Source organism: Clarias gariepinus, chromosome 22 (genome assembly GCF_024256425.1).
Source record: "Clarias gariepinus isolate MV-2021 ecotype Netherlands chromosome 22, CGAR_prim_01v2, whole genome shotgun sequence".
Taxonomy (NCBI): Eukaryota; Metazoa; Chordata; class Actinopteri; order Siluriformes; family Clariidae; genus Clarias; species Clarias gariepinus.
Window position 1 is genome coordinate 12,907,109 of NC_071121.1, and position 27,378 is coordinate 12,934,486.

Consider the following 27,378-nt stretch of genomic DNA (forward strand, 5'->3'; position numbering starts at 1 on the left):
TTACCAATGCTATTGGGCCTAACCACTCTTAGTGCAATATTGATATCTGCATAATTTGTGCAATGCCTTTTTCCCTTTCCATACCAAGTGCAATATATGTGAATTCAGTCATGACTCATGTGCTGCGCATTACTTTAGTGAAATACGATATTTACTGTTTTAAGTACATATTATTTCCCCCCTCTCCCTTGTCTAAAATACTCTTTTAAAACAATGGTAAGCAACTGTAACCAAGACAAAAAAATTTCCCTCTGGGATTAATAAAGTTCTCTGAAACTTGAATCTTTGAATAACCATTCATGTTATCTAATTGAAGTTATCTAATCAGCCAGTCATGTGGCAGCAGCATAATGCACATTATAGAATACCCTTTGCAGCCATGGTAAGCAGAAAGGCATCTTAACATATGTAAAACATTTAACATCTGGAAAATCGTCCAGTCTTTAACTGTCAGTTTTAACTGTGAGGTGACGTCCAGCGTAGTGAATTACTGATGCTCATATCAAGTTCCACACTGCGGTTTTTTTCGTTTGTTTATTGTTGTCTTTTTTTATGTTTTTTTTTTTTTTTGCATCAACTATCATTCTTGTATCATGCATCTTCTGCACTGCTTCTTCTGTGTACAGGGTCACAGGAGCCTGGATCCTATCCCAGGAGACTTGGGGCACAAGGTAGGGTGTATCCAGATTATCTGGAGGAAACCCACCGGGGAGAACATGCAAACTCGAGAGACGCACAGCCCCAAGGCAGGAATTGAACCCTCAACCTTGGAGGTGAGGCCACAGATCTAACCACTACACCAATATGCTGCCTTATGAAAAAGTAAAAGATTTAAAGTACACCAAAATAATGCTTAAGTAACAAAGAAAAATGACAAGTGTTTTCTACTGCTGATTAGTCAGTACAAACATGTAGTTAATTTGTACTTACTTCGTACAAAAATATAGTCACTTTACAGACACGAGCGGCTCATGTGAGATTCAATGACCAAATATTTTTATTTTATTCCGTTCTATTTATTTATTTATTTATTCATTTAGTATAAGACTGTTCATACATTGTTTTTAATGTAGCCTACATCTAACACATTATACCGCTGTAGCTTCTTCTTTGGTTTTCCACCCCCATTTTCTGTTTTTGCTTTCTTTGGTACTAAAGCCAGATTTTCATTTATTGTCATCCTCCATTTTTTCAAGTGCAAAATGAATCATGGTTAATTAGTAAGTTCCCTAACTATTGTTTCCTAATTATTTACCCTACTGTAGTGAAATATGATGTTTGCATACCATTTAAGGTGGCATGGTGGCTTGATTGTTAGCACTGTCACCTTTGTCCTCCAGGGTCCAAGTTCAATTCCCACCTTGCAGGTTAGCCTAATTAATGTTCCCAAATCGCCTGTAGTGTATAAACGAGCATCGAGCTGGCAACCCGATCCCTTAAGTAACTGCCACAGAAACAACGTATATGTTTCCAGGGTGGGAAATACCTGTCAAAGGATGTGCCGGAAATCACATGGGCGGTACCAAAATACAATGTTTTAACCAGAGATGTTCCGATACCATTTTTCCCCTTCCGATACTTGAGCTCAGGGTATCGGCCGATACCGAGTACTGATCCGATACCTGGGTGTGTATTTGTATATACAGCTGTAGATACTACTAGCCCTGTATTAATTGACAGAATTATTTTATGCTGTGCTTTAGATTTATGGTTTTGAAGTGGCATTTTAAACACTGTTGTTTTTTTTGTTCAGTGTTATCCCAACATCCTGTAGTCAAAGTTGGTCAAATGTCATTTCATTAATCTCAACATTCCATAACAACCTACAGTAATATTGACCATGGTCCAGCATCTCTATTGAAATTGCATCAAGGTTTTGACAACCAAAAAATCCTCCTGAGCATGTTGAGTTAAACATGACGTAAACATTTACATGAGAGAAAATTTACATTAATTCTGGTTTGACAGTTCAGGCTGAGGTTGCATTGACTGTTCCGACCTGTGTATGTTTCAGGAACACATATGTAAGTGGCCCAAACCACAATTCAAAGATCAAACCCCATGTAAAAAAACGAGTCACATATGGAGGAAAAAACACTAAGATTTGGGCCACAAGAGGAGCCTGAGTGAACGTAGCCTTGGTGTTTTCACATTTGTTTCGGAGCAGTTTCGGTTCTTATTTGTTGATCTGATGCGAGTTCTCCGCCTCCTTTTAAAGAGCCAGAATAATGAAACCACTGCGTCGTTCCTCAGCGCCCCAGATCGCTAGGGGTCAGTAATCATTCTGTCCATGTCGTTCAGCAAATAATTTATTGGAGAAAAAGTTAAACATTGCGACGTCAAAGGAAAAACAATGGCGACTAACGGGCAGCAGTCGTCTAGAATTCAAATAAGACGCAGAAATCGAAGTAAAAACGTATTGCACAAGATCAAATATGGACAGATAACAGGCTTGGGGATCACCCGTGGCACACAGGTAGGAAGGTCTGCTGGTGTTCAAACTAAACGACTGTGTAGCATAGTACAGGACTAGCAGGCCGCACGAGCCCCGAGCTTGGAGTTAATGCTTAGCTAACTGCTATTTTAAATTACGTTAGCATGATTGTTTAAACTTAAATAGATGTATCAAGTTGTGTATTAAATACATTTTATTTTACATAAATATATTACTGATTAAATCTAACACGATGTATTTGTTAGATAATGTTAACGCTATTGGATTAGAGCAAAGTTATTAGGTTGCATTTCTTCCTTCGCTACATAGTTAGCTGTTTTGCTAACATAGTCTTGTCCAGTGTTTCTTAGGGTGGTCATGTGAAGCTTATTGGGAAAGAAATAATACGTGTGTACGTTTTACAGAATCATATTCGAGTTGGGTAACTGATTGCGTTTAGTTAGGCGGGATCGTATTAATAATTAAACAACTTTACACAGTGATGTTATCTAAGTAATAAGATTAATTAATATAGCAAGCTCACGCCCTTAAGATAAATGATTAGTTCCGGGTCTGCTGCTATTAGGAGCTATTAATTTAGCGCTTATAATTCATAGTTTAATTATGCGCATTTGTGTTTATTTAAAATTCCTTATTTGGTCATCTTTTAAACATTAAGCAACGTCTTCAATTCAGGGAGAACGACATGAGCGCCTCTTTAAGTGACGAGTTGTATATTTCGTGCTTGTGTGTTTGGCATGTGATTGACCTTTGTGTCATTTGTGGCGACTATATTTTGTGCATCAGCTGCTTGATTGCTTGTTAATCATGCTTTATAATTAGATCCCAGCGGCTCTTCTTGAGGAGAGAGATAAGAAAGCTCGATGGCAGGGAATACCATTGCTGCTGAGGAAACTTCACAATAGCAGCCACATAAACAGCGATCTTTCCAAGAGCCACACTGTGGTTAAGGTACTATTAAGAAATACCTAATAAAAAACCTAAATTCCTGAGCATTTTGTAGTAAAAGTGGTGTCTTTCTAAAATATTTATTTAAAAAATTATAATACAGGAGCTGTCGTCACTGTTGTCAATGGAGGCAATGTCCTTTGTGACGGAAGACAGAAAGACGCCGCAAGAGTCAGTGTCACCGAATACATACACCTTTGACCTTTTCGGAGGAGTTGATGTGAGTTACATAAAAAAAATTGTTTTACATGTATGGTTTTGAAGGCCTTTGGTTGATACATTTGCATGTACTGTATATTGTACATGTAGTTGCATTCTACTTTTAACTTGTATCTACTTTGTTGGTATTTTATTTCTATTTTAGTTTATTTATTACTTCATTTAATTGGTTTGTATGTTTTACTGCTGGCTCTTGGAGTAGTCTGTGGTGCAAGAATTTCCTCCATATAAAATAAAGATTTATCTAATGTCATCTCATATCTATAGTGTTATATGACAATGCTAATCTTTTTTTAAATTATTTTGCCAACAGTTGTTTATAGAGATATTGATGCGACCCACTCTCTCAATACAGGGGAATGTTCCCATTAGTAAGTACACTTGATTTAACTTGCTTCATGAAAAAGTTTTATGAGTTTAAAGAATAGGGCTGCAGCTAACAATTGTTTTGATAGTCAAGTCATCTATCGATTATTGTAATGATGGATCGGATTACAGCTGTCACAATTACTCGGTAGCTCTTATTTAGCTTTTAACTTTACCTTAAGGTTGTTTTGTGCATGTGGTAACTAAAAATTAAGACAGAGATAAAAACTTCACTTTAAATACAGTGGGGCAAAAAAGTATTTAGTCAGCCATCAACTGTGCAAGTTCTCCCATTTAAAAAGATGAGAGAGGCCTGTAATTTTCATCAAAGGTATACCTCAACTATGAGAGACAAAATAAGAAAAAGAAATCCAGAAAATTACATTGTTGGATTTTTAAAGAATTTATTTGCAAACTATAGTGAAAAATAAGTATTTGGTCAATAACAAAATTTCATCTCAACACTTTATATTAACCTTTTGTTGGCAATGACAGAGGTTAATCCTTTTCTGTAAGTCTTCACAAGGTTTTCACACACTGTTGCTGGTATTTGGGCCCATTCCTCTATGCAGATCTCCTCTAGAGCAGTGATGGTTAGGGGCTGTCGCTGGGCAACACAGACTTTCAACTCCCTCCAAAGATTTTCTATGGGGTTGAGATCTGGAGACTGGCTAGGCCACTCCAGGACCTTGAAATGCTTCTTACGAAGCCACTCCTTCGGCCAGTGTGTTTGGGATCATTGTCATGCTGAAAGACCCAGCCACGCTTCATCTTCCATGCCCTTGCTAATAGAAGGATGTTTGCACTCAAAATCTTAAAATACATGGCCATTCATTCATTTCTCTACACGGATCAGTCGTCCTGGTCACTTTGCAGAAAACAGCCCCAAAGCATGATGTTTCCACCCCCATGCTTCACAGTAGGTATGGTGTCCTTTGGATGCAACTCAGCATTCTTTTTCCTCCAAACACGACAAGTTGAGTTTTTACCAAAAATTTCTATTTTGGTTTCATCTGACCATACTGTATGACATTCTTCCAATCCTCTTCTGGGTCATCCAAATGCTCTCTAGCAAACGTCAGACGGGCCTGGACATGTACTGACTTAAGCAGGCGGAAATGTCTGATGAGGGACTCAAATCTGAGGATTTGAGTCCCTGGCGGCGCAGTGTGTTACTGATGGCAGCCTTTGTTACTTTGGTCTCAGCTCTCTGCAGGTCATTCAGTAGGTCCCCTGTGTGGTTCTGGGATTTTTGCTCAAAGTTCTTGTGATGATCATTTTGACCCCACAGGGTGAGATCTTGTGTGGAGCCCCAGATCGAGGGAGATTATCAGTGGATTTGTATGTATTTGTGTTCCATTTTCTAATAATTGATCACACAGTTGTTTTCTTCACACCAAGCTGCTTACCTATTGCAGAGTCAGACTTCCCAGCCTGGTGCAGGTCTACAATTTTGTTTCTGGTGTCCTTTGACAGCTCTTTGGTCTTGGCCATAGTGGAGTTTGGAATGTAATTGTTTGAGGTTGTGGACAGGTGTCTTTTAAACTGATAACGAGTTGCCAGATGAAAACAAATGCCATTAATACAGATAATGAGTGGAGGACAGAAGAGCCGCTTAAAGAAGTTGTTACAGGTCTGTGAGAACCAGAAATCTTGCTTGTTCGTAGGTGATCAAATTTCTATTTTTTTCAGAGGAATTTACTAATTAATTCCATAAAAATGCTACAATGTGATTTTACTGGATTTTTTTTTCTTATTTTGTCTCTCATAGTTATTTGTCTCTCATAGTTGAGGTATATCTATGATGAAAATTACAGGCCTTTCTCATCTTTTTAAGTGGGAGAACTTGCACAATTGATGGCTGACTAAATACTTTTTCCCCTCACTTTATGATCTTTGAATGAACTTTCCTGATAAAACAAAATCTAAAATCAGCGAAAAGCAAAATAAAATATAACTGTTAATTAAAGCTTAAAGATGGCAGATGGTGATTATGTGAGTTTCTACATCTACATGTAAAAGAATTTGCTGTTTGTTCAGTTTTTATCGATTTTAGTCAATAACATCAATCATTGCAACCCTAAAAGAATAAGTCCTTGTTATATCTTTGCATGTAATATGTTTGAAACAGTTAATAATATTTAAATAATTTAGAATCACAATGTATGAAGCAGCTATTGAAGATTGAAATTATTCAATAAATTTGCCTGTCGATAAGGATTATGTATTAAAACTTCAATCCCAACAAAAAGTCATATGAGTGGCCAACTTACTTCTAAAAAAAAAAAATGCCCACATGCAGGGCAGGTTCGGTTAGACTTGTTTTAATGTCGCCAAAACTTTCAGATAATCATAAAGCTGCTTTTATTGAACAGCCATAAAACACATAATAAAACCACCGAAGCGGCAGACAAAGTAATATTTAAGGCATTCTGAAAACTTTTGGCCATGACTGTACATTTCTCCCTCCATTGCTTAACAGTTTTTAAAATTAGCTAATAACAAATCAACAGCCAAAAAACGGTGACACTTTGTCTCAAGTAGCCAAATACAAATAAAGAACTGCACATGTTCCTACAATAATTAAATTATTGTTCCTACATACAAAAATTAAAAATTTTTTAAGCATATACATAGCTACAATATACTTATCTTGGATAACTGATAAAAACAATAGGACAGTTATGTGCTTAACAATATCCTGCTCTCATTTTGTGACTTAACTTGCAGCAACTCAGTTCTTGCAATTTAATGTAATTGAAAGTTGTCAGAAAACACTATTTTTCCCCCCTTAATTTGCAGTGGGTGATGATCTCATAAAGGACTGTTTAAGTGTTCTTTACAACTGCTGTATATGTGTAAGTGTGTTTGACTATATTTCATTGGAATATGAATGTAATTTAAATTTTCTTTTCTTTCTGACAAGCTTTAGGAATGCAAAAGTGTATCTTTTTCTGATTTACAGACGGAGGGTGTTACAAAAAGTCTTGCTGCAAGGGACGATTTTGTCATGTTTCTTTTCACTCTAATGTCAAACAAAAAGACTTTTCTACAAACTGCCACTCTTATAGAAGACATAATGGGGGTCAGAAAGGTAAATTCTTCAAGTTATAATAATTAATTGAAACCAAAATTGCTTGTTTAACTTATGATACTGACCCTGAAAAGAGATCTAAACCTTTATATAAAACTATCTTCCTAGGAGGTGATCCGACTGGAGGATATTCCCAACTTGGCCAGCCTGGTGCAGAGCTTTAACCAGCAGCAGCTGGCCAACTTCTGCCGTATTCTGTCTGTCACCATATCGGAGCCGGATGCAGGCATGGATGACAAACACACCCTTTTGGCCCGTAATGCTCAACAGAAGATAACCACGTCTCCATCACTAGCAGAGAGCAACCAAGGTCGGAGCCACGCACTTGATTAATAAAGCAGTTTTGTAAAATGATCTCATTTACACTGTCTTTAAGCAGAGGTTTAAAACTGTGTTCAAATGAGGTATGAAGACCCTGAGTTAACCTGTGAGATACACGTATAATAATACTGAATTTCATGATCGTCCGCTGTTTTTGCAGTTGCTTTACTAAATATCCCGGGCTTCATTGAGCGACTGTGTAAGCTGGCTACACGAAAGGTGTCGGAAGCTTCAGGCACGGCTGCACTGCTGCAGGAGCTGGAGGACTGGCATAGCTGGCTAGACAACGCTCTGGTGTTGGACGCTCTCATGCAGATGGCAATTGAGGAGGCTGAGCAGAGCAGCACAGGTGAGACAGGGCTTAGTCCTGAATTACAGTTCTGCGAGCAGGCATGGCACATCTCTGCCAACATACTGGCACATAACATGAATATATACACTGAAGGACTGTGTTACAGGTAACATGCCAGTATGTATGGTTAATATTCCTTTTTTTAGTGGTGAATTTGTGCTAATATTAACCTATATAAAGCTTGTTAAATTCACTTGAATTTGATGCATAACTTTTCTTGCTGCATCCTTTCTCCTTTTAGTTTATTAGATCATCATTCATCAGGCATAAATTATTTGTATTTGGTTTGCACACTGCTGTCTTATATTTTGTTGCTAGACAAATGTGTTTGTCTTTAATAAATCAGTGACAACTGCAGTTATTTGCCATTTGTGTGGTATTTAGCAAAATAATTGAATTATGATAATGCAGTACATATATAAAAATGTAAAATTAGTGCGGGACTTATTTTAATCTTTTAGTGATGCTTTGTTGTACTTAAGAAAATCTTGACTTCTGTGTTCCAAATTTCTCTTTATGATAATAAGCATAATAATTGTTGACAAATAACAAAATTATTTAAATGTTATTAATTGACTTGTCAGAAATTTTCTAATTTTAATTTAAAAATATATATTTTTTATAAATTGTTTTATGTCCTTGTATGCACTACAGTAAATGTGATGCCTAGAAATCCATGCTTAAGCGGAGACCCATATGCCATTATTTCTGTTGCAAATGTCAGTAAGCTTTGGTGCATTTTACAAAATTAAGTTTTTTTTTTTTTTTTTTTTTTTATAAATTTAGTCCTGTCCAATTCTTTTTCCCCGATTTTCTCCCCAATCTAGTCATGGCCAATTCCTCCCCGTCAGTAGGGGGCTCCCACATTAAGGCTACTACCACCACTCAGTCGGGAGGGCGAAAGCTATCACCTGTTTTCTCCGAACCACGTGACGCGAGCCGACCGCAGCTTTTCGAACTGCTCGCTCACGCACCGTTAGGGGCGGAGTAACACACTCGGAGGTAAGCGCTGGCCGCTCCTTCCGCGTGCGCGAGCTCACAGACGCCACTGATTGGCTGTAGAGCCGTGATTAATGTGGGAGCGCAAATACCTCTGATCCCTCCCCCCTGAGAAAGCTTGGCCAATCAGCTCTCTCTGTGCCTCTGGCTGTGAGAGGAAAACAGCATCACCCGGGGTTCAAACCAGCGCTCCCCGGGTGATAGTTTGAGCACTTTACCACTGCGCCACTCGAAGGCCACAAAATTAACTTTTAAGGAATTTTATTCTTATGTCACAGTTTGGCTGCAGACCAAATAAAGAGTAAAATAAAGTGACCCAGTTATTTGTTTTATACTTGGTCAAACTGACCAACTGAGTTAATCTGGAAAGATGGTCCCATTGGCTAAAAACTAAACTAACCACAGTAATAGTTTGCCTTTTGTGGGCTGGAAATAACTATGAGATTTAGGGGTCAGTCCCAGTCCTGTTAGATATACCTTTGTTATAACTGATTTACCGGGATTTTGTGTGTATATTTTCTTGGTTGCCCATAACTCCTTTCTCTGCGTAGTGTATAGTATAAAGTAAATCTTCTTTTCAGATTAAACCTCATTCTCCTCTCTGCATCCACCTGTTTTCCAGAGTCATCAGATGAAGGCTCACTTTCATCAAGTCCTCTTCGGCACACATTGCCTCAGTCTATGAAGATCGTTCATGAGATCATGTACAAAGTGGAGGTTCTCTACGTGCTCTGTGTACTGCTCATGGGCCGACAGAGAAATCAGGTAAAATATTTACTTAAGCTTAATTTAGACATTAGACGTAATCTTTTAGCCCCACCTAATAACGCTGACCGCATGCATGAATACATTTTTAATACCTAACATAATTGATTTTGGCAATTTAACTCTCTCTCTCACACAGGTTCACAGGATGCTAGCAGAGTTTCGTTTGATTCCTGGTCTGAACAACTTGTTTGACAAACTGATTTGGAGGAGACATCCATCTAGTCATGTGTTACACAGACAGAATCAAAGTTGTGACTGCAGTCCAGTAAGAATCATGTCGATGACCATGCACTTAATATACATAAATAATTGTTTAATAAATAGAACTGTCAACCCTGTTTCTTTCATGCAGCCTGTTTCTGTTTAAACAGATCTAAGTGCTACAATCAATGTAATTTGCAGAACAATTTATAACCTTTCCAATTTATAAGCTAATTTCCTTAACTGCACCAAATTTTGCAGTTTTGGACCTTGTAACATAGCATTTTAGATTGACATGTGGATTAAATTGCATGTCAGACCTCATGTAAACCCATGACCACATTTTTGACCTCCACAGAGTTGAAGGTTCAGCACTATCCTTCCAGGTTATATAATGTTATTAATTCCTGTTATCCGTACTGTTGCCGACACCCTTGGCTTGCTCATCAGGGACAGTCTCAAAATTCTAAACACATTTTTTCTTTCTCATACACTCTTCTATAAGTTTTCTTTTCATTTTGTGAAGCTGCTTTGAGACAATGACCATTGTTAAAAGCGCTATATAAATAATTGATGTGTTGAGGGGTTCTAAACCTAGTTCCAGTCATTTAAAATCTTTTTTTTTTTTTTCCTGCTTGATACAGCCCAATAATTTGACCCTTTTGAAATGTTAATTTTCTTGGCTAGACTGTGTATATAGTTGCTTACAGTCTGTGTTGCTGTATAGCCATAGAGGCATGGAAGTGCACATTTTACATTTGTCTTGTAACATTATTATTACATAATAACTACATTTTGACTTATATGGCCAACAGCAATACTATATAAGAACAGTTCTAGGTCGTTTCCCATTCTCAGTTACTTTTACTCAAGATGCATGGAAATTCTCAGGTGTGATGTTCATAGTGTAGGCACACAGGGTTGGGGTTCACATCTAAAATGTGTGGAGTCTTATACTGGCCCATGTATTTTTCCGTCTATAGGAGATTTCATTTAAGATCCAGTTCCTCAGGCTCCTACAAAGCTTTAGTGACCACCATGAGTAAGTACAACTGAGAGCATCATTTCATTTCTACATTTTTGTCTGTACTGTGCCGTAAGTGTTGGTGTGCGTATTAAAGGCTTTAATTATAAAGCACATTAAATAAATATTACATTAACATTTTTTTTGGTATTTAACTGCAGGAACAAGTATCTTCTTTTGAATGGACAGGAGCTGAATGAGCTCAGTGCAATTTCTTTGAAAGCAAATATTCCTGAAGTGGAGGCATTGGTCAACACAGACAGGTACTGAGGAAAAAATACTTTTATCCTTTTACATTTTCCTTAGTCCACTATATTATTATACTCATTAACCTCCTGTTGTCTGATTATGCTTAATGCAGGAACCTGGCATGTGACGGGAAGAAGGGCCTTTTGACTCGGCTAATTTCAGTCATGAAGAAAGAGCCGGTCGATTCATCGTTCAGGTGAGCACTGCAACTCTGTGTCTTCACAGTTCTTATCATTTACTCTAGAATTGATCTGATTAATCGACTTTCTGCACATTGCGTTTCGCCTCTCATGATGTGCTCTGTAGGTTTTGGCAGGCTAGAGCAGTAGAAAGTTTTCTCCGGGGAGCCACATCCTATGCAGACCAGATGTTCCTACTGAAGAGAGGGTTGTTGGAGGTAAATGACCTCGAAGTTCCACTTATGTTGTCTTATATACTTTGCACATTCATGTCATAAAATAAGGAGTTGTCTATTTTTAACTCCTCTCCGTGTCCCTGCAGCACATCCTCTTCTGCATCATTGACAGTGGCTGTAAATCACGTGATGTCCTTCAGAGCTATTTTGATCTTCTAGGTGAACTCATGAAGTTCAACATTGATGCCTTTAAGAGATTTAACAAATATGTGAACACAAAAGAAAAGGTTAGCATTGCCTCCTGTGTTGCAATGAGCTTGATACAAGTTAGCACTTATCAACTGATGGTGCAGCAATTTGTCTATTTTCCGCTGTTTTCCATTTCTTTTCTTTTTCATCTGTTGTCTGCATTTGATAAAACCATGCAATGTGAATATCAGTCAGTATTCCCAGTCTGTAATCACTGTAGGCCTGAAATTTTTACTTAATGTATGTTATAAAAATAAGTAACGTATTTTAACTAACCACGTGTGAAGACAAAAGAGAAGATTTTACAGAATTTTTGTCAGTTTGTTATTATATTTTGGAATGCACTACCAAGCTCAGTAAAAAAAAAATCCCTCAAAAAGTAAGTGATGTAAAATTAAATTTATTAGAAATTAAAGCTTTCTAGATCCTTACATGTAAAAGTCCTTACCATGATTGTTGTATGCACATTGTATGATTTCAGTTTGAGACGTTTCTGAATCAGATCAACAGCTCACTCGTGGACTCCAACATGTTGGTACGCTGCATTGTTTTGTCCCTGGACCGCTTTGAAGGGCAGACGGAGGACATGAAAGGTGCTAATGAAGTTTATAAACTGATTAATTGCTCTCAGTGCATAGCATGTTGCAGTTATACAAACGGTGTTCCCTTTCGTAGTGATAGAGGTGCTGTCAGAGTGTCGTCTGTTGTCCTACATGGCTCAAGTGGAGAACAGGCTCTCCTTCCTCTTCAGGCTGATCAACATCATCAATGTGCAGACGCTCACTCAGGCAAGACTATAATTTTTCTTTGATTTCTTGTCAGCAGTTGCAAGAAAAGTCTCTGAGAGAAATATCTTCTTGATGAGTTCATCCATCTTTCACCGTTCCATAGATTTCCAGTATCTAGACAGTGACACCTAACACTTGATGGTTTTTCTCTAATTTGTCACCTCTCAGTAAATTATTTAAACAGTGTATAAGGCGTTTTAATATGTGTTCTTTTCTGATCCCAGGAGAACGTGAGCTGTCTGAACACAAGTTTGGTAGTGCTGATGCTGGCACGGTGGCGGGGCAAGCTGCCGTTTTACCTAAGAGCGCTTAAGGAGAAGGAGTATGCTGAGAAATACCCCGGCTGCTTGCTCAACAACTTCCACCACCTACTGCGCTTCTGGCAACATCACTACCTCAACAAAGACAAGGACAGCACCTGTTTGGAAAATGTAAGACGGCATCTTTGTGAAGATTACTAGCTACTAATATTTGCTTTTGCACTGATTTAGGGTTTCTCAGGTAGTTAGGGATCAGAGATGGATTCTTATTGTTGACTAAACCTTATCCAGTTGACATCAGCAGCTGCTGATCATGTAATCGTCATTATGTCCACAGGAGTTGAAGACAGAAGTGTCTTGAAATATCTTTGAATAGAAGATGTTGCGATAATGATCCCTTTGAGCTCACAATATCATTTTATATCGAACAACAAAAAGATTCAGTGTTAAGGGTTATTTAGAAAGCAACTAATTCAATATTCTGTACACATTTATCTTATGCACTGTGGTGTCCCTCCCTGTACAGAGTTCCTGTATTCCTTTCACCTACTGGAAGGAGACAGTGACAGTGTTGCTGAGTTCAGACAGGAACTCCCTCTGTGCCATAGCCACCTACATAGATGAGGCCTACAGGGACCTGGACAGAGACTGTCTGGAGATGTGATCATGGTGACTGTGTCTGTGGAAGCAAAAGAAGGTTTTTAATGAGCTGCTGTTGTGCACTTTCACAGAGCAACATGCAGCACTCATTAAACAGGACTGCTATATAGATTGTATGTATGCGAATGAGAGAGTGTGTGCTTGGAAAAGTGTTGAGTGAATGTGTTTGTTTTTACAAGTGTGTGTGTGTGTGTGGATGTACTGCTTCTCATGAACCAGTGATTCTAAATCTTAGTTGTGTGCCTGAGTGTGTGAGTGTGTTAGCACGCATGTGTGCTGCAGTAGACTCTGGATGTTGTTTTCCAGGCCTACAGCAGGCACACTTATTTCATCTGTAGTATAAGGGCTCTTTCTCCTTTTTAGATATATGGGATTGTTGTAACCTGAATTAAAAAACATGGAAATGCACATGAAAAAAGAGCCTATTTCATCAGCAGAACATTACAGAAATCAGGGCCAATGCAATTTAACGTTGGTGGTTTGCTTAGTTGAAATACTGCCTCTATATTTATGGATAATGTGTAGCTCAGTCTTTAAAATTCTAACTTTTCAGCCCAGAAAGGACAATAATGAAAAATAAAGATGTAACATGTTTTATCACAATTGTCTTATTATTATATAAACAATATTGTTTCCAATTGTAATGTGTGTGGGTGTTGATCCACTGTCAGTGCATTTAGTAAGTCAAGCTTTAAATATTTTATTTTTGTGCAAATGAGGAGAAACACTGACCGGGAATAGTGACTCTGTACCCAGGTTTGTTGTTTTTTACTATCTCTGGGGACTTATACTGCTGGAAAAATATGACTCAACTAGTCCAGGCCATTTTTTTAAGGTGTATATTACAGAATTAAGAAACTTATGTAAATAAATTTGAAAGACATGAAGATATATGTATAGATTATATTTATTAATTTCTTCATTTTGGCCTATCACAGTAGAATATCAGACTGGGGAAATGAGACTTTGGTGACTAGCCTTTAAAAAATAACATTTTTGTGCATACAGTGTAAATTCTACAGCATGGTTTGCATGAAAATTCCAGACTGGTTTCAGGTAAAGCAAGATTGCAACTACAGTACTTGAATAACTACTCTACCATCATGGTGAGCAGAAGAGCAAGTCGAATGCATGAACATGACCTTTGATGGGGATGGGCTAAACCAGAACTTAACCACATCAAGTTCTGCTTCTCTGAGGAACAACAGGAATCTGTTTATTAACCGTTAATGTGCCTTCTGAGATGCCTTCTGCTGTTTTTACTTAACATGGTTGTGATTTAACTCATGCTTTTATTTATTAATTTAAAATGTTACCAGTTTGTTATATTCATGCATTTATTCATTTAATTATTTAAACGTATCACTTCATCTGATCACCTGATGAATGTATGCATTTTTGTTGGGTTAATTTGTATAAATTTCCTCTCACCTGACAAAAAATGCCCTTAGATTTATATGATTATGTGGCTATGCGATACTCTGTGATGGATGTGCATCTCATTGCTGGTATAGACTCTGAATCTACTAGAAACTATTCATATCGAGCTGTAAAGTTATAAAAATGTAAGTTAAGGAATAGAAAAGTCTACACCATATTCTATGCTAGTCTGCAGGCCACTTTTTAAACTCTGACAAGGAATCTGCCCAGATAATAATAGTTATTATATCTCAGTGTCTAAGCAAGTACTGTATTATACACAATGTTGTCCACCGATGTATTTTATGCCATCATTTTGTAACGTGTTGACTGACAGACAGGTTTGTGTATACACACAAGGCACAAAGTGCCATAAACCCATTGCTGTCATGGTAGCTGATCGTTCACATAATTTGGTAACAGATGCTTGTTGAGTCTGTCGGGCTTGTTACTACAAAGCCATGTATCAGATCAGTCAATATCCAGAGCTCAGATATGGTGTCCTTGGGGAAAAAAGGACAAAATGGCTAGATAATAACTGGGCCAGGGATAGCTCAGTGGTTAAGGCATTGGACTACGGTTCGGAAGATCCCAGGTTCAAACCCCACAACCACCAAGTTGCCACTGTTGGGCTTTTGAGCAAGGCCCTTAACCCACAACTGCTCGGATGTATAATAAGATAAAAATGTAAGTTGCTCTGGATAAGAGCGTCTGCCAATTGCCTAAATGTAATAATAATGAAAGGTGGTGTTATGCATTTGGAGTGGATGCCGGTGTGGCAGTGTTGGTGTTTAACAGATTAACCTTACTACTTGTGTTATATAAGAGTTTGCCATGCTGGTTAATGGTTATGTGGTTTTCTATTGCAATGGACAGAATGTGATAAAAATGTACAGGTTTGTGAATATAAGCTGAAGCCATATAGGTTCAAACCGAAAGTTATACACTTTTAGGCCAATAATTCTCTTTATTTAGCTTTATTTATTACTTCTAGTCATCAGTGGAATACTAGAGAAATATCTATTTGTTCATTATTATTAATAATAATGTTGAACAATATTACTATAGGCAGAACATTTGCTAATTACTGAACAATATTCACCACCAGAGGATAACCATCTTTACAGTATTAATGACACTACACTGTAAAAAATCTGACCTTGGGTTTACTTAAAAAAATTATGCCAACAAAGTGACCCCTAACATATTTAAGTAAATCTGACTACTATAATAATGAGTAGGAAACATAGAATCAATTATTTAAATGTACGACAAAATATATATTTAATTATAAATGAAATCAAGTCTTTTATTGTGTTGGACTTAATATTAACTGTTGAAAATATAATTTATTTAGCATATATATATATATATATATATATATATATATATATATATATATATTTAGGCTTAAATCATTTTAAGGAAAACAGTTTTACTGTTAATAGAAAAAATATATTACATTCAATGAATACCTGAGAGAAATCTGGAAAAGATTGATTTATTTTTATTAAATATCTGAGACAAACTGACTAACATCAATTAAATATTTAAGTGAACCTGATTTACTTTTACAGATAAATCTTTATCTGTACCTAAATACAGTTAAATTTAAAATCAAATCTACTTAATAATATTGGATGTCACTTAATTGAAACAATTGTAATATTTCTAAGTTACTTAAATGCTTGTGCTGGATAAACAAAAAAAACAACAGGAATAGCATTTGTAACAATGACATTTATTTGCAGACACTATAAACATTGTCCAACATTTTTGCAGCATCAGAAGCTGGTAAAATGGACAGTAACTGTATACTTTGTGTATCAAAAAAGAATATACTGCCAAATATATTTCGTCTGAAACATCAAGAGTTTTTAACATTAAAACTAGCAAACAGCATTATGAGCCTATTACAAAGGTGGGCCATATTCATCATAAAGAAACGTACAATATTTTGTTACTACACGTCTCCCTTTTAATTTAATATTTTATATTAAGCTCAATTCAAAACACAAAAGGTAAATTTTTAAGTCTTTAGCCCGGCTGCCTCTTTAAAGAATATAATATACTATATAACGCACATTGTGAGAAAATTCACACACTGAACTAACTACCATGCTGAGCCTGACTTTTAGCCAAATAAAAACAGCAGACTGAGAGGAAATAGCTTAACTAAATTTAACCACACAATACAATTTGTATATTTCACAACTGTCTGTAAAAAATTTAACTGCTACAAAATTATTTGAACAACTAAACAAATCTCACCTTAAGAAAAAAGCTAGATACTGCAACATGTGGCACCTTGTCTGGATTTAAAAACTTGGGCGGAAATTGCATGGCAGTAGAATCTAGTCTCTCTAAATGAGTAAAATTTACAAAATTTCTTCAGTTGTGACATGGCCAGAAAAATTAACTTAAAATTTCCCCATTTTTTCCTCGCTGATTTAAACTGACAAAAAATTAACTTGAAATTGAATTAAGAAATAATCAGCATTTGTTTAAATCAGGTTGATTTGACTCCAGAATGCAGTTAGTAAATTTTATTATGTACTTGTCAGTAATATTAATTTAACAATTGTTAATTAAGCCCAGTCCCACTTTTCAGTGTATAAACAGGCTTTCTGAGTCTCCACTCCACTTTTTTGTGTCTAGATTTGCTAACAAGTAAACTCCATATTGAAAATCCTACCCCACAGCAGTGTGTAAAGCTAACCTTTAACATGGAACATGCTTCTTCATGGTGTGAAATCACTTGCTGTAAATAAAGAAACACTCATGGCTGGATGACGTGTCTCTCGTGCAAAGGCACAGTCTGTTGGCTCAATAATTGTCCATGACTGCTCTCCTATACGTTGTGGTGGGGCCTTATAAACCAGGTTACGTTGATAGTGCCCCTTCTTTCCAACTTTTGCACTCTGGAAGCAGCCTGCACTTGTGCAGCAATCTGGACAAACATGGTTTATGCTTGCCTTGATGTTGTAATATGCAAGCATGACATAATGCTTTAAAATGAGACACTACACACTAACTCTTTAGCTTGTAGGGCTCCTTGACCTTCTCTTAAGCATTGCAGAGATCCTTGCATCACTGCCAGCATCAAGATATCACTTTCCAGCTTCTTTTTCTGGTTCAGCAGCACAGAATCAACCATCAGTGCAAAGACAGACCAGTACTGTCTTTATTACATCTCTGTGTGGTATTAGTGTACTAGCTTTGTTTCTCATTTGTGCTTATAACATATTCACTCTCAGCAGATTCCAAGAGGCTTTGCACATTTGTCCAAATGATTTAAATTACTTTTTGGAGCTTTTCCAGTTCAGGAGCCAGAAAGATGTTATGGGGATCTGTTACTGAGATCGTCACAATGATGCAGAGAATCATTGAGCTCAATTTCCTTTCTTCTTATTTCTTGGCCTTCAGGTGTCTCACTTAATTATTAAATAAGATAAAAAGAAGACAGACATTTTGGTACTGGATTGGTTTCTTGATTTTAGGCAATACGCTTTTGTTGACATTAAAGCTGATATCATGTTACTCTAAAATTGTGGTTAAGGTGGAGAAATGACCTCTTTGATGGGTATTGAGCTAGTTGTGCTTTAGCTGTCTTGAGCTGGTTGTGCTTTTATTGAGCTAGTTGTGCTTTAGCTGTCTGTTAGCATTGCTGAGCTGACACATCTCATTTAGGTCTTCCTACATCATCTTCATCCTTTGAATTCTGTGACCAAAGAGGTTCCTCTAGTATGTCACTCTTAATCCTGAGACTTTAATATTTGCTGTATTGGACTGTCTTGCTGGCTTAACCAATCCTCTTATTCAGGTTAGTTCTTTTCTCTGGGGTGGGGGGAATTAATTATTTAATTAACATGTTCTATAACCATTATATTAATTTAATAATTCAATTTTAATTAATTCACTTGTATTGTATTCACATTAATCTCAGTAAATTTTTTTTGTTGTTGTTTGTGTACAAGTTTGAGAGCGACAGCCTCCATTTTGACGATGGAACTCGAACACTCCTCCCCCATTGTTCTAAATTAGCTCAGCGAGGCCAGCACCAAATAGGGTCAGACCAGCACACGCCATTGTGTCTTGTGTTCTATATCAGTAAGCCCATGGTGACACTGGACATGCCTGGAAAGTAAATCAATTCCGCATTACTGGCATGGCATTACAATCAGGGACACTCAGTCAGAGGTTGGGCAGAGGTCGTTGATTATCTGCAACTCAACTCACTGGTGAAACAAGAGGACTTAATCCTCAATCACCTGGGCTGGCATCTCAGCGATTTGTGTGCTCTTGACAGCAACTATTCCTAACAAAGCTGTAAGGGAGGGAGGACGTGGATAGATGGAGGTTATTTATAATGGGGGGATGGGGACCATACTGGGAAAGAATACCGAACAACTGGCATGGGGTTCCTTTGAGCCACCACATGACCCACTTGCACGACACCTGCTTTTGTCAATGCTATTTGGGGTAGAAAGGGTTTAACAGGCTTATTTCAAAGGGGCCACACACACAATCACGGCAGTGTTTGTGGACACACGTTGGACACACGCCACACCTCAGGCCCGGCATACCTCATGCATTCTTCAAATATCTCTCTAAATTTGCAGCCGCATAAAAACACATTCAAATGTTGCCTTAGGAATAACTCAGGAACACCTTAAAGTACAATTTGGATGGCGTCATATTAAGCATTTCACTATTTTCTTTGGTGCCTCAGTTAAGTGTTGTCTTGACTTTCTCATAAAATACTTAATCTTGATCTTCTTGAGTTCTCTGCAGAATGCTTGCAGCAAGTTGGTGATCACTGTTACCTACTTAGCACTCGTATCTTCCAGTCATGAACTCAAGGCACCATAGTCCGTGTGAAGGTAAAGAGACTGAGAAGAAAAGATGAAAAATCTCAACCGTTGTGTTGACTAACCCGTATTGCATGGGGTGAGTATTCGCCCAGCTTAGAAGTTTCTCTGCAGCCTTGTTGTTTCATCTATTTATTCTTGGAATGGTAGAAAAGTTCAATAATCATTAGCTGAAAAAACTGAACAAGGTTTAAACCTAACCTGAAGGCATATGAGAGATAAATTTATACTAGACTTATGTTTGTTTTTAATTTTATCATTTCTTTAAATGAAATTGAAAAATTAATCAAACCCACCAATATTTAAACCTGGCACAGATGATTTGGGTAGAAAGTCCCAACATATAGATGTAAATGTCATCCAGAACTCCATTAAGTGGGGAAGAAACGGGAGCATCTCTGCCACACCTAAAGGTAGTGGGCAAAGAGATCCCCTTAAAAATCTAAATTAAAATGCGGTGCTTTGTTGGTACTAGCAGTAGTCCAAAGAAGTTCTTGTAGGGCTGCATTACAGACATACAGCAGCATACAAAGTGAGACAGAGTGCTCCTCAGGTTGTTATGACTCCTGTGAAAATATGCAAAAAGATCATTAGCAAGTAAACTTGTGACACTTTTATGACCACAAGAAATGGCATAATTCTGCTGAACCAATGGAATGATCTATGGACTCTTACCTTGTTTTTTGTTGCTAATGAGAGTGGAGGCAGCACAGACTTAAAGTGATGTTCATGGGTGAAATTACCTAAACATCACTGCAAGTCTTAACTGCCTCGCTCTCCAACATCAATGTGGGCATGTAAAACACTTTCCATTCAACATGAATATATGCTCATACGATGTAGAAAATAAACCTTTTAAACAGGAAAGCTTTTTCTATTCCTAATGCAGAATATACTTTTAACCGTGTATCAAAGATCTAATGTTTGTTTTTTTCAGAATAAAAAGTAAGGAATTAAGATGTACATTACATTTATTGTGAAATTAATACACTACCTCAGATTGTAAACTCACATTTACTTGCAAGCTCTTGCACTTATATGCAAGCCCTTCTCCATTATATACTGTACCTAGAGGCCATCAACAGCACAATATTTAGCCCTTATCTTGATTTATTCTTTCTTATACAGTATCAGCTCACCTACTTCTTGTAGGCAATGTAGGTCTAAGCCAAAGTCAATGCCATCTGCTGTATTCCTCCTGCTCAAAGATGAACATTTGTTGGTGAAAAAACTTCTGGAGTTTTTGGTTAGAAAATTGATGCATTCTCCAAAACTGTTAAGAGAAAGAGAAACAGGACAAGAATAAAATACATCAAGCATAACTAATGTATTACTTTGATAAAAGACTAAAGAATGTGATGATAAGCTTCTTATATGATATCCTGAACAATAGCTCATATTCAGCTATGTCAATAAATCCTGTGAAGAATGATATGAGTGACTTAAAGCTTCTGCATACAAAATGCTTAAATGTGCTCACACCTTTTGTCAAAATGTCAAACGTAAAGCCATACATTAATATATACTATTATATAAATGTATTATTAACCAAAAATACATAGATATACACGTTGCAATTAGTGAGACATACAAAAGCGGACATTGGCTTACATCTTGGTCATGCCGCTGTGCGCTGTTGGGCACGGAGCTCGGTCTTTTAATCAGAGATAGCATTAGCAGTGTGGACTGGTTACCATTTGTTATGATTCCCTGCCACACAGAATGGCTGTGAGGAATCACTAAGAAGAAGACAACATAGAACAGAAAATTCACTTGTTAGTATTTGCACATATTTTGATGCATCACATTGCCTCCATTTTTATAATATGTAGAACTGTCTAGCTGTAAATATTATCTAAATATTATATAGTAAATATTATTTAATCTCCTAAAATTAGGAATTGTCAGACTATACTTGGTGTACTTTTTTTAATTAAAATTTCCCGATTCCACTTCATAAACATTTTGCATTTATGTGGTATATTCTTAGCATGCTTATGTTTAGTCAAACTGTGTTCAAAATCATCAATAAAGTATTTACCCGTATAACCCTTCCAGCTTTCGATCCCTTTTCTTTTTTCTTTTAAATGTCCATGCTGAGACCGCTATCTGATCATTGATCCAGTCCTGCAAACGGAGAGAAAGAGAGCAAAATGTAAGTATCTAAGACAACACTGAGAAGGATTTCCTTCATACTTAGACTAACATCTTTGGATGATATGATATCATATGATATAATAACACCAGTGTGTCTGTTAAATATACTGCTGTATAAAGTGTATGAATATAAATAGTAAATGCTAAAATATATTTATACTCTACACAGAAAACTAATAAAAGAGTTGATATTAAATTTACGTTCTTGCAGGGATGGCGCTGATCTGATACCCAGGATTGTGATCGGAAAAAAATATTGTGTTAGATAATGGAGTGGGAAAAATATAACTAATTTGACTCAATCCTAGAGGAAATTTAGCATGGAATATTAGGAAAATATAAAGCAAGTAAGGTGCAAATAGGTCAGGTGATAACAGTAGTTTAACATTAACATAGCTCTTTTAAAACTAAATTAAACTAAACTAAATACATTTACATTTATACTTAATGTATACATGAATTAGTTTTATAATAGTTTTATACGTGCAATTTAAATGATTTTCTTTTCGTAAAACTGACATTTTAAATGCAGTTTTTGACGTAATATTTAATTTTTTATCGTCTTTTATTTTAGTATCGGTGTGAGAAACAAAAAATGAGTCTATGCATAACTAAAGAAAGGATACTACTTTCTTCAAAATCTTTAGCAGTTAAAATCCACGTCGTACTTCTGCAATAAGTAATAGGCCTATGCACTTTTCTTCGGTTTACCAGGTAGACCTGTATAAACTTGTGCTTCCAAGCGAACTGAGCTGTTTCCGAATGATAAGACCGTACCGTCCGAGCCCTGCGTCTGCACAGCTCCGGGTTGGTTTTGCGCACGAACTCCCTCAGCTCCATGAAGCGGGACACAGTAAACACTCCAGGCCGCAAAACTTCAATGTCTTCACACACCTGCGCACATTTCACAGCACACGTAACAAAGAGCATATATATATATATATATGTGTGTGTGTGTGTGTATTTATACCACTTCGGAAAATATGCGTCCTCTCATGAACAGTTTTAAATGAAATAAATGTTATTTACATGAGCCTCAAAACACATTTTCCTTAGTGTGTTGGAAGACCTTAGGCATTGCGCAGTGGAGTGCACGTGTGGGTACTGACCTGTGGAAGGCTCTCGGTGGCTCGGCTTGCCCCAGGCGCGTGCTCTGACCCTCTTTTATTGTCTCCCTCAAGGTCAGAGTTGGGCAGAAAGCGGAGAAACGCGCGCGCGCTCTGACCCGCCAGCTCCGCGCTCATTGGCTGTGCGCGCGCACAAAAGGCCAGCGGCATTTTTATCCGCGCTCAGCTCTCTACTGTACGCTGACTATTTTTAAAAGTCGACTGATGTTCGCCGCTGCTGAACATTTCTACACCGATCTCTACATTGCAATCAAGGTTAAAGCAAGACCATGACCAAACATGAAAGCAGCCATCAATTAGCATGGCGCCGTCCGCACAATTCGTTTTGCATGACAAGAACAATTTCTTCCCTTATTAGCAATAGGATTTTTGAATGAGAGCTCTCTTCTGATTTCGCAAATGGTAGATCCTATATTGCAATATATCCAATTCGAAAAGATTGCTTATTATTGGATTGATGTCATACAGAAGTTTAATGGGCTTAATATATTTGATGTTATTAGTCTTATCAATATATTGTTTCAAACAATCCTATCTTTAGTTTTCACACTGTAAAACAATTCTCCATCCTTGTCTAAGCATCTTTATTAGCAATAAAACAAAATTATTGCCGAATACATTACTTTGTGCTGTTGATTAATGTTCATGAACAGCACAATCATTTAATGGGAAAGTGAGTAACAGTGTTTAGCAAAAAGCAAAGAAAAAAAACGTATGTTCAACTTCATACACTCGTATCTGTATATTTAAAAAGTCAGCTATGCGTCTGAATTCCCTAGCTTTTTTTTGTAGCTCATATAGTCAGTCGCAATGATTAAAATAGCATTCATTCATCAGCGAGTTTCTGCATTTCTTGAGCCACAAATTCCTGACTCAACAAAAATAACCTTATCTGATGAGGCTTTTTATTTGCAATAGTTATCAGTATGTTATTATGTGCTATAAACAATGAGATTATACTGCAGCCTACAATAGTATTAATAGTAATTACAATACTTTTTTGTGATGTATTCCTTATTTTTATTATCATAAAAACTAAATATGTATTAAGTAAAGCCTAGTCTAAAAGGGTCTATATCACTGAATGCATGTTGGTCAACTATCAAATTACTATTTTGGTTACTATGAGATTGTATCAGTAGAATAGTAATGGGATAGTTTCAGCATTATCATGCATACTCTGTGTTTTATTACTTGCTAATTATAAGGAGATAAATAACATCATGCATGCGCTCATATCTATACAGGCAGGTGACAATTTAAAGGAAAACCCAGAGGGATTTTGATGGCATGCTTTGATCTATTAGCCAAAGAAACATTAAGCTTACTACTAATAAATAAAAATATTTTCTGATTGAAAACCTTTATATTATAATGACTGTCCTGTTCTGTATCTTGGCTAGGATGATAATGCTGGTATCCAGAGGGCATTGGGGCTTGCTGAATGTTTCAATGAGGATGTAAATCACATGGAGATCTTTACTCAACTGTCTGGGAGATTTTAAACTGAAGTGTTAGATCGGGGTTTTTACCGTGATCATCAAAACACCAGAAGAGCCAATATATTTTGTAGAATGGGGTTTGGGCCTCCAGTAAAGTTTATTTTTATTATTTATTTATATAATATTCTGGTGCCTTGTACTAAGTTAATAACTTACTATGATACAATTGTTTTTTTTATTTGTTATTATCTGTATGTAATTTCAAATTGTCTGTATAATTTTCTTTATAACTTTTCTCATTTGATGAGCAACAAGTGTAAGTGAAGGACCCTAAAAATAATGTAACTATGTGACTAAAAGTGCAAGAGTTTACCCAGCAAGAAAGAAATTAAGACACCAAACACAATGCAAAAAAGAAAAAAAAAAGAAAAACATTTATTTTTAAATACAATATTAAAAAAATATAGTTGTTATTCACTGCCTGACCTGGAACATTTCATTTAATCACCTTTAACTCTGATAACAGCACACAGTGTGGTAGCCAGTTCCTGTATGAAAATGCTTCCAAAACCACTCTTGCACAGTTTAACTCCTGGAATATGCCATGCCATCAGGAAGAAATATCCCCCTTCATGTGATCACTTGGTCATTCAGTAAATTCAAATCATCAGCTGATTTTATTTTATTGTCACATAAGGTTGCTGAACCTAAACCCAACCAACTGAAGCAATCCCAGATTATAATATTGTTTGTACAGAGGCTTGTACAGTGACAGCAATGCATGATGGCCCAATTTGTCTTACTAACGAGTGCTTTTCTAATGGCCACAGTTGTTTAGACCCAATCCTGTGAGTTTTTTATCACATTGTGTGCATATGGAAATGCTCTTACAGTCACTATTACACATAGCTGTGATTTTTACAGATAATGGTTATCACGCAACTTAAAGTTTTTTTTTTTTTTTTCGGCTAGGTAGTATATAAACACACTGTATAATTTAGATAACTTTTGGATGAGACATTGTACTATTGTTATATTATAATATAAAATAGACAAATAGTGTATTACTTATGTCTCAGTGCATGCCACTGGAATGTGACTCTAATTCTTTAGTAAGGTAGGATATGTTGGGTGGTTTACACTTAATCACTAATAAAACCTGAACCTCCTTTTTGGTTGGTGGGGTTCAGAGGCTCTTGACCTTGAGAGCTAGAGCTGAGATAAGAGTCCTCTAGCAGAGTGCAGAGACCACTGTGGAAGCCGAAAATAGAAGAGAATACTCCCATTCCTAATGGCAGCCATTCCATGCGGAGATAGACATGTTTAGAGATAGACACGCTGTCTGGCATGGATCTGTGGTTAAACAGGCAGACGCCACTTCTGTATGATTATTGGCATTTAAGAGTGGTTTGTTTTGTTTACAAAAGCACACAATTTTATCCATTAAGGCGCCAGCTTGGTTAATTAAAGTGATGGGTAAATTTTTATAAATAGGTCATTACATTAAATTAATTAAATAAATAAGTTGACTTTTAAGAATGTTTTTTTTTAAGCCTTGAATAACATTAAAGACATTGATTCTTTTTAGATCAATTATAAACCTGCCTTAGAATGAGAGCAGAGTTAGATTTATTTTTACTACTACTACTATTAATTAATAATAATAATAATAAATAATAATAATTATTATCATTGTTGTTGTTATTTATTTATTTATTTATTTAAAAACTAGACTATACTTAATTATTAAATAAAAGTAGCAGCTGTAGTTTCTAGCACATTAGACTTTGTAAGTGAATGTGCTTATAGTTACTATACACTTTCATCTAAATTAATCAGAATTTATCAAGTATGCATACTATCGAAAATACAGAATCAGCCAAAAATATTATGTATGTTATATTAATATACTATTAATAATATTATCAAATTATTCTCATAATATTATATAGCAAAGTATAGCAATACATTTAATATTAAAATAATTATACATGCTTTTCTTTTCCTAAAGTGTGCATAATTTTATTTGCCTGACTCTGTATATTTGTAATAACCCTGTCGTCTATCTCATCTCTATGTTCTATGAAAGCCAGAAAAAAAGTCGAAACGATCACCTATTTCACCTCAGGAAGACTTCTTGGAACCTGCGTTTAGAGCAAGCACCGCGCATAAAGCTCAGCAGTTGTTTTAGATTATCACATACAGAGTTATTTTAACAGGCCGTAATATACTGAAATCTTGGCTTGGCCTTATATGACATTTTATTTTGATGTTAAACAAAGGGAAATAAATACAATATTTAATTATATTTGTCTTTTTCTCAAAATTGCAGTTCTTCATTTGATTCTGTGTTTTGAGTTCATTGAAGGTGACAGTAGCTTTCGATTCCCTGATTGGTTTATTAAAATGAATGTTTTCGTGTAATATCCTCCATTAACCTGGTAGATCCGATGCAGCATTCAGTCATTCAGCACTTTGTGTGTGGGAAAGAAAGAGATAGAGGCTGAGTCTGTTTAACTTTAGCTGTATCTATGACCTCTAATCTCCAGCCCTCACACTGTATTGGCAATAATGTGAGCTAATCAGTCTTTTAGTGAGTGTCTCGCACAATGGACATGCGTCATCACCACCCCCTCATGGCTCCAGGTCCAGGCTCAACTGCATTGTGATAGAGCTGATCTCCCTGTCCTCCAACATCTTCTACAACAGACACGCACTAGCATGCAACCTAGATAGGAGCACCTGCAGCTGTTTGTCTATTTTAGTCATTGTTTTGACACCGACATGTCCACCCTCCCTCTCCACGCCTGACGCCTGAACCAAGACAATAGGAACTAGTGCACATAAAACTTAGCAAGTAGTCAGAATCCAGAATAGCACCACCATGCCAGAACAATCCCACTGCTGTCACAGGGTAAACTCAAAAAAGATAGACAGTACTAACAAGGCTTTGATTTTAGACTACTAGAAGTATTTAATGTCTTATGCTCTTCAACTATTCTAGTCAACAAATGTCTTCTTTGGAGTATACTATTCATTTACAGATAATTTTAT

At 36.6% G+C, this 27,378-nt stretch overlaps 1 protein-coding gene and 1 long non-coding RNA gene across 3 annotated transcripts; one reads left to right on the forward strand and one right to left on the reverse strand.

Moving 5' to 3' along the window:
* Positions 1–2,313: 2,313 nt before the first annotated feature.
* On the forward strand, positions 2,314–13,905 carry trpc4apb (transient receptor potential cation channel, subfamily C, member 4 associated protein b). The gene is made up of 19 exons (XM_053483188.1): positions 2,314–2,476; positions 3,278–3,406; positions 3,507–3,623; positions 3,936–3,993; positions 6,791–6,846; positions 6,954–7,082; positions 7,191–7,392; positions 7,564–7,752; positions 9,377–9,519; positions 9,659–9,787; positions 10,707–10,765; positions 10,909–11,010; positions 11,109–11,192; positions 11,303–11,393; positions 11,498–11,638; positions 12,082–12,193; positions 12,276–12,388; positions 12,613–12,819; positions 13,175–13,905. Exons 1-19 carry the CDS (start codon positions 2,354–2,356, stop codon positions 13,310–13,312), a joined length of 2,322 nt encoding a protein of 773 aa, XP_053339163.1. The 5' UTR covers positions 2,314–2,353; the 3' UTR covers positions 13,313–13,905.
* A 2,574-nt stretch (positions 13,906–16,479) lies between these two features.
* Positions 16,480–22,893, reverse strand: LOC128510598 (uncharacterized). 2 transcript variants are annotated; one of them, XR_008356121.1, is made up of 6 exons: positions 22,865–22,893; positions 22,533–22,649; positions 21,640–21,725; positions 21,210–21,337; positions 20,742–20,871; positions 16,480–20,164 (listed from the first exon to the last, which is right to left on the reverse strand). It is a non-coding gene; the product is annotated as an uncharacterized LOC128510598 (long non-coding RNA). The 2 variants fall into 2 exon arrangements; XR_008356120.1 differs by having other exon boundaries at positions 20,738–20,871.
* Positions 22,894–27,378: the final 4,485 nt, after the last annotated feature.

What these genes read in the sequence shown, in the direction of transcription:
- trpc4apb (XM_053483188.1), top strand. Translation starts at nt 2,354, where the DNA reads ATGGCGACTAACGGGCAGCAGTCGTCTAGAATTCAAATAAGACGCAGA. An exon ending in ACCTTTTCGGAGGAGTTGAT is followed by an intron (nt 3,624 to 3,935) that starts GTGAGTTACATA and finishes TTTTGCCAACAG; the next exon opens with TTGTTTATAGAGATATTGAT. An exon ending in CCGGTCGATTCATCGTTCAG is followed by an intron (nt 11,193 to 11,302) that starts GTGAGCACTGCA and finishes TGTGCTCTGTAG; the next exon opens with GTTTTGGCAGGCTAGAGCAG.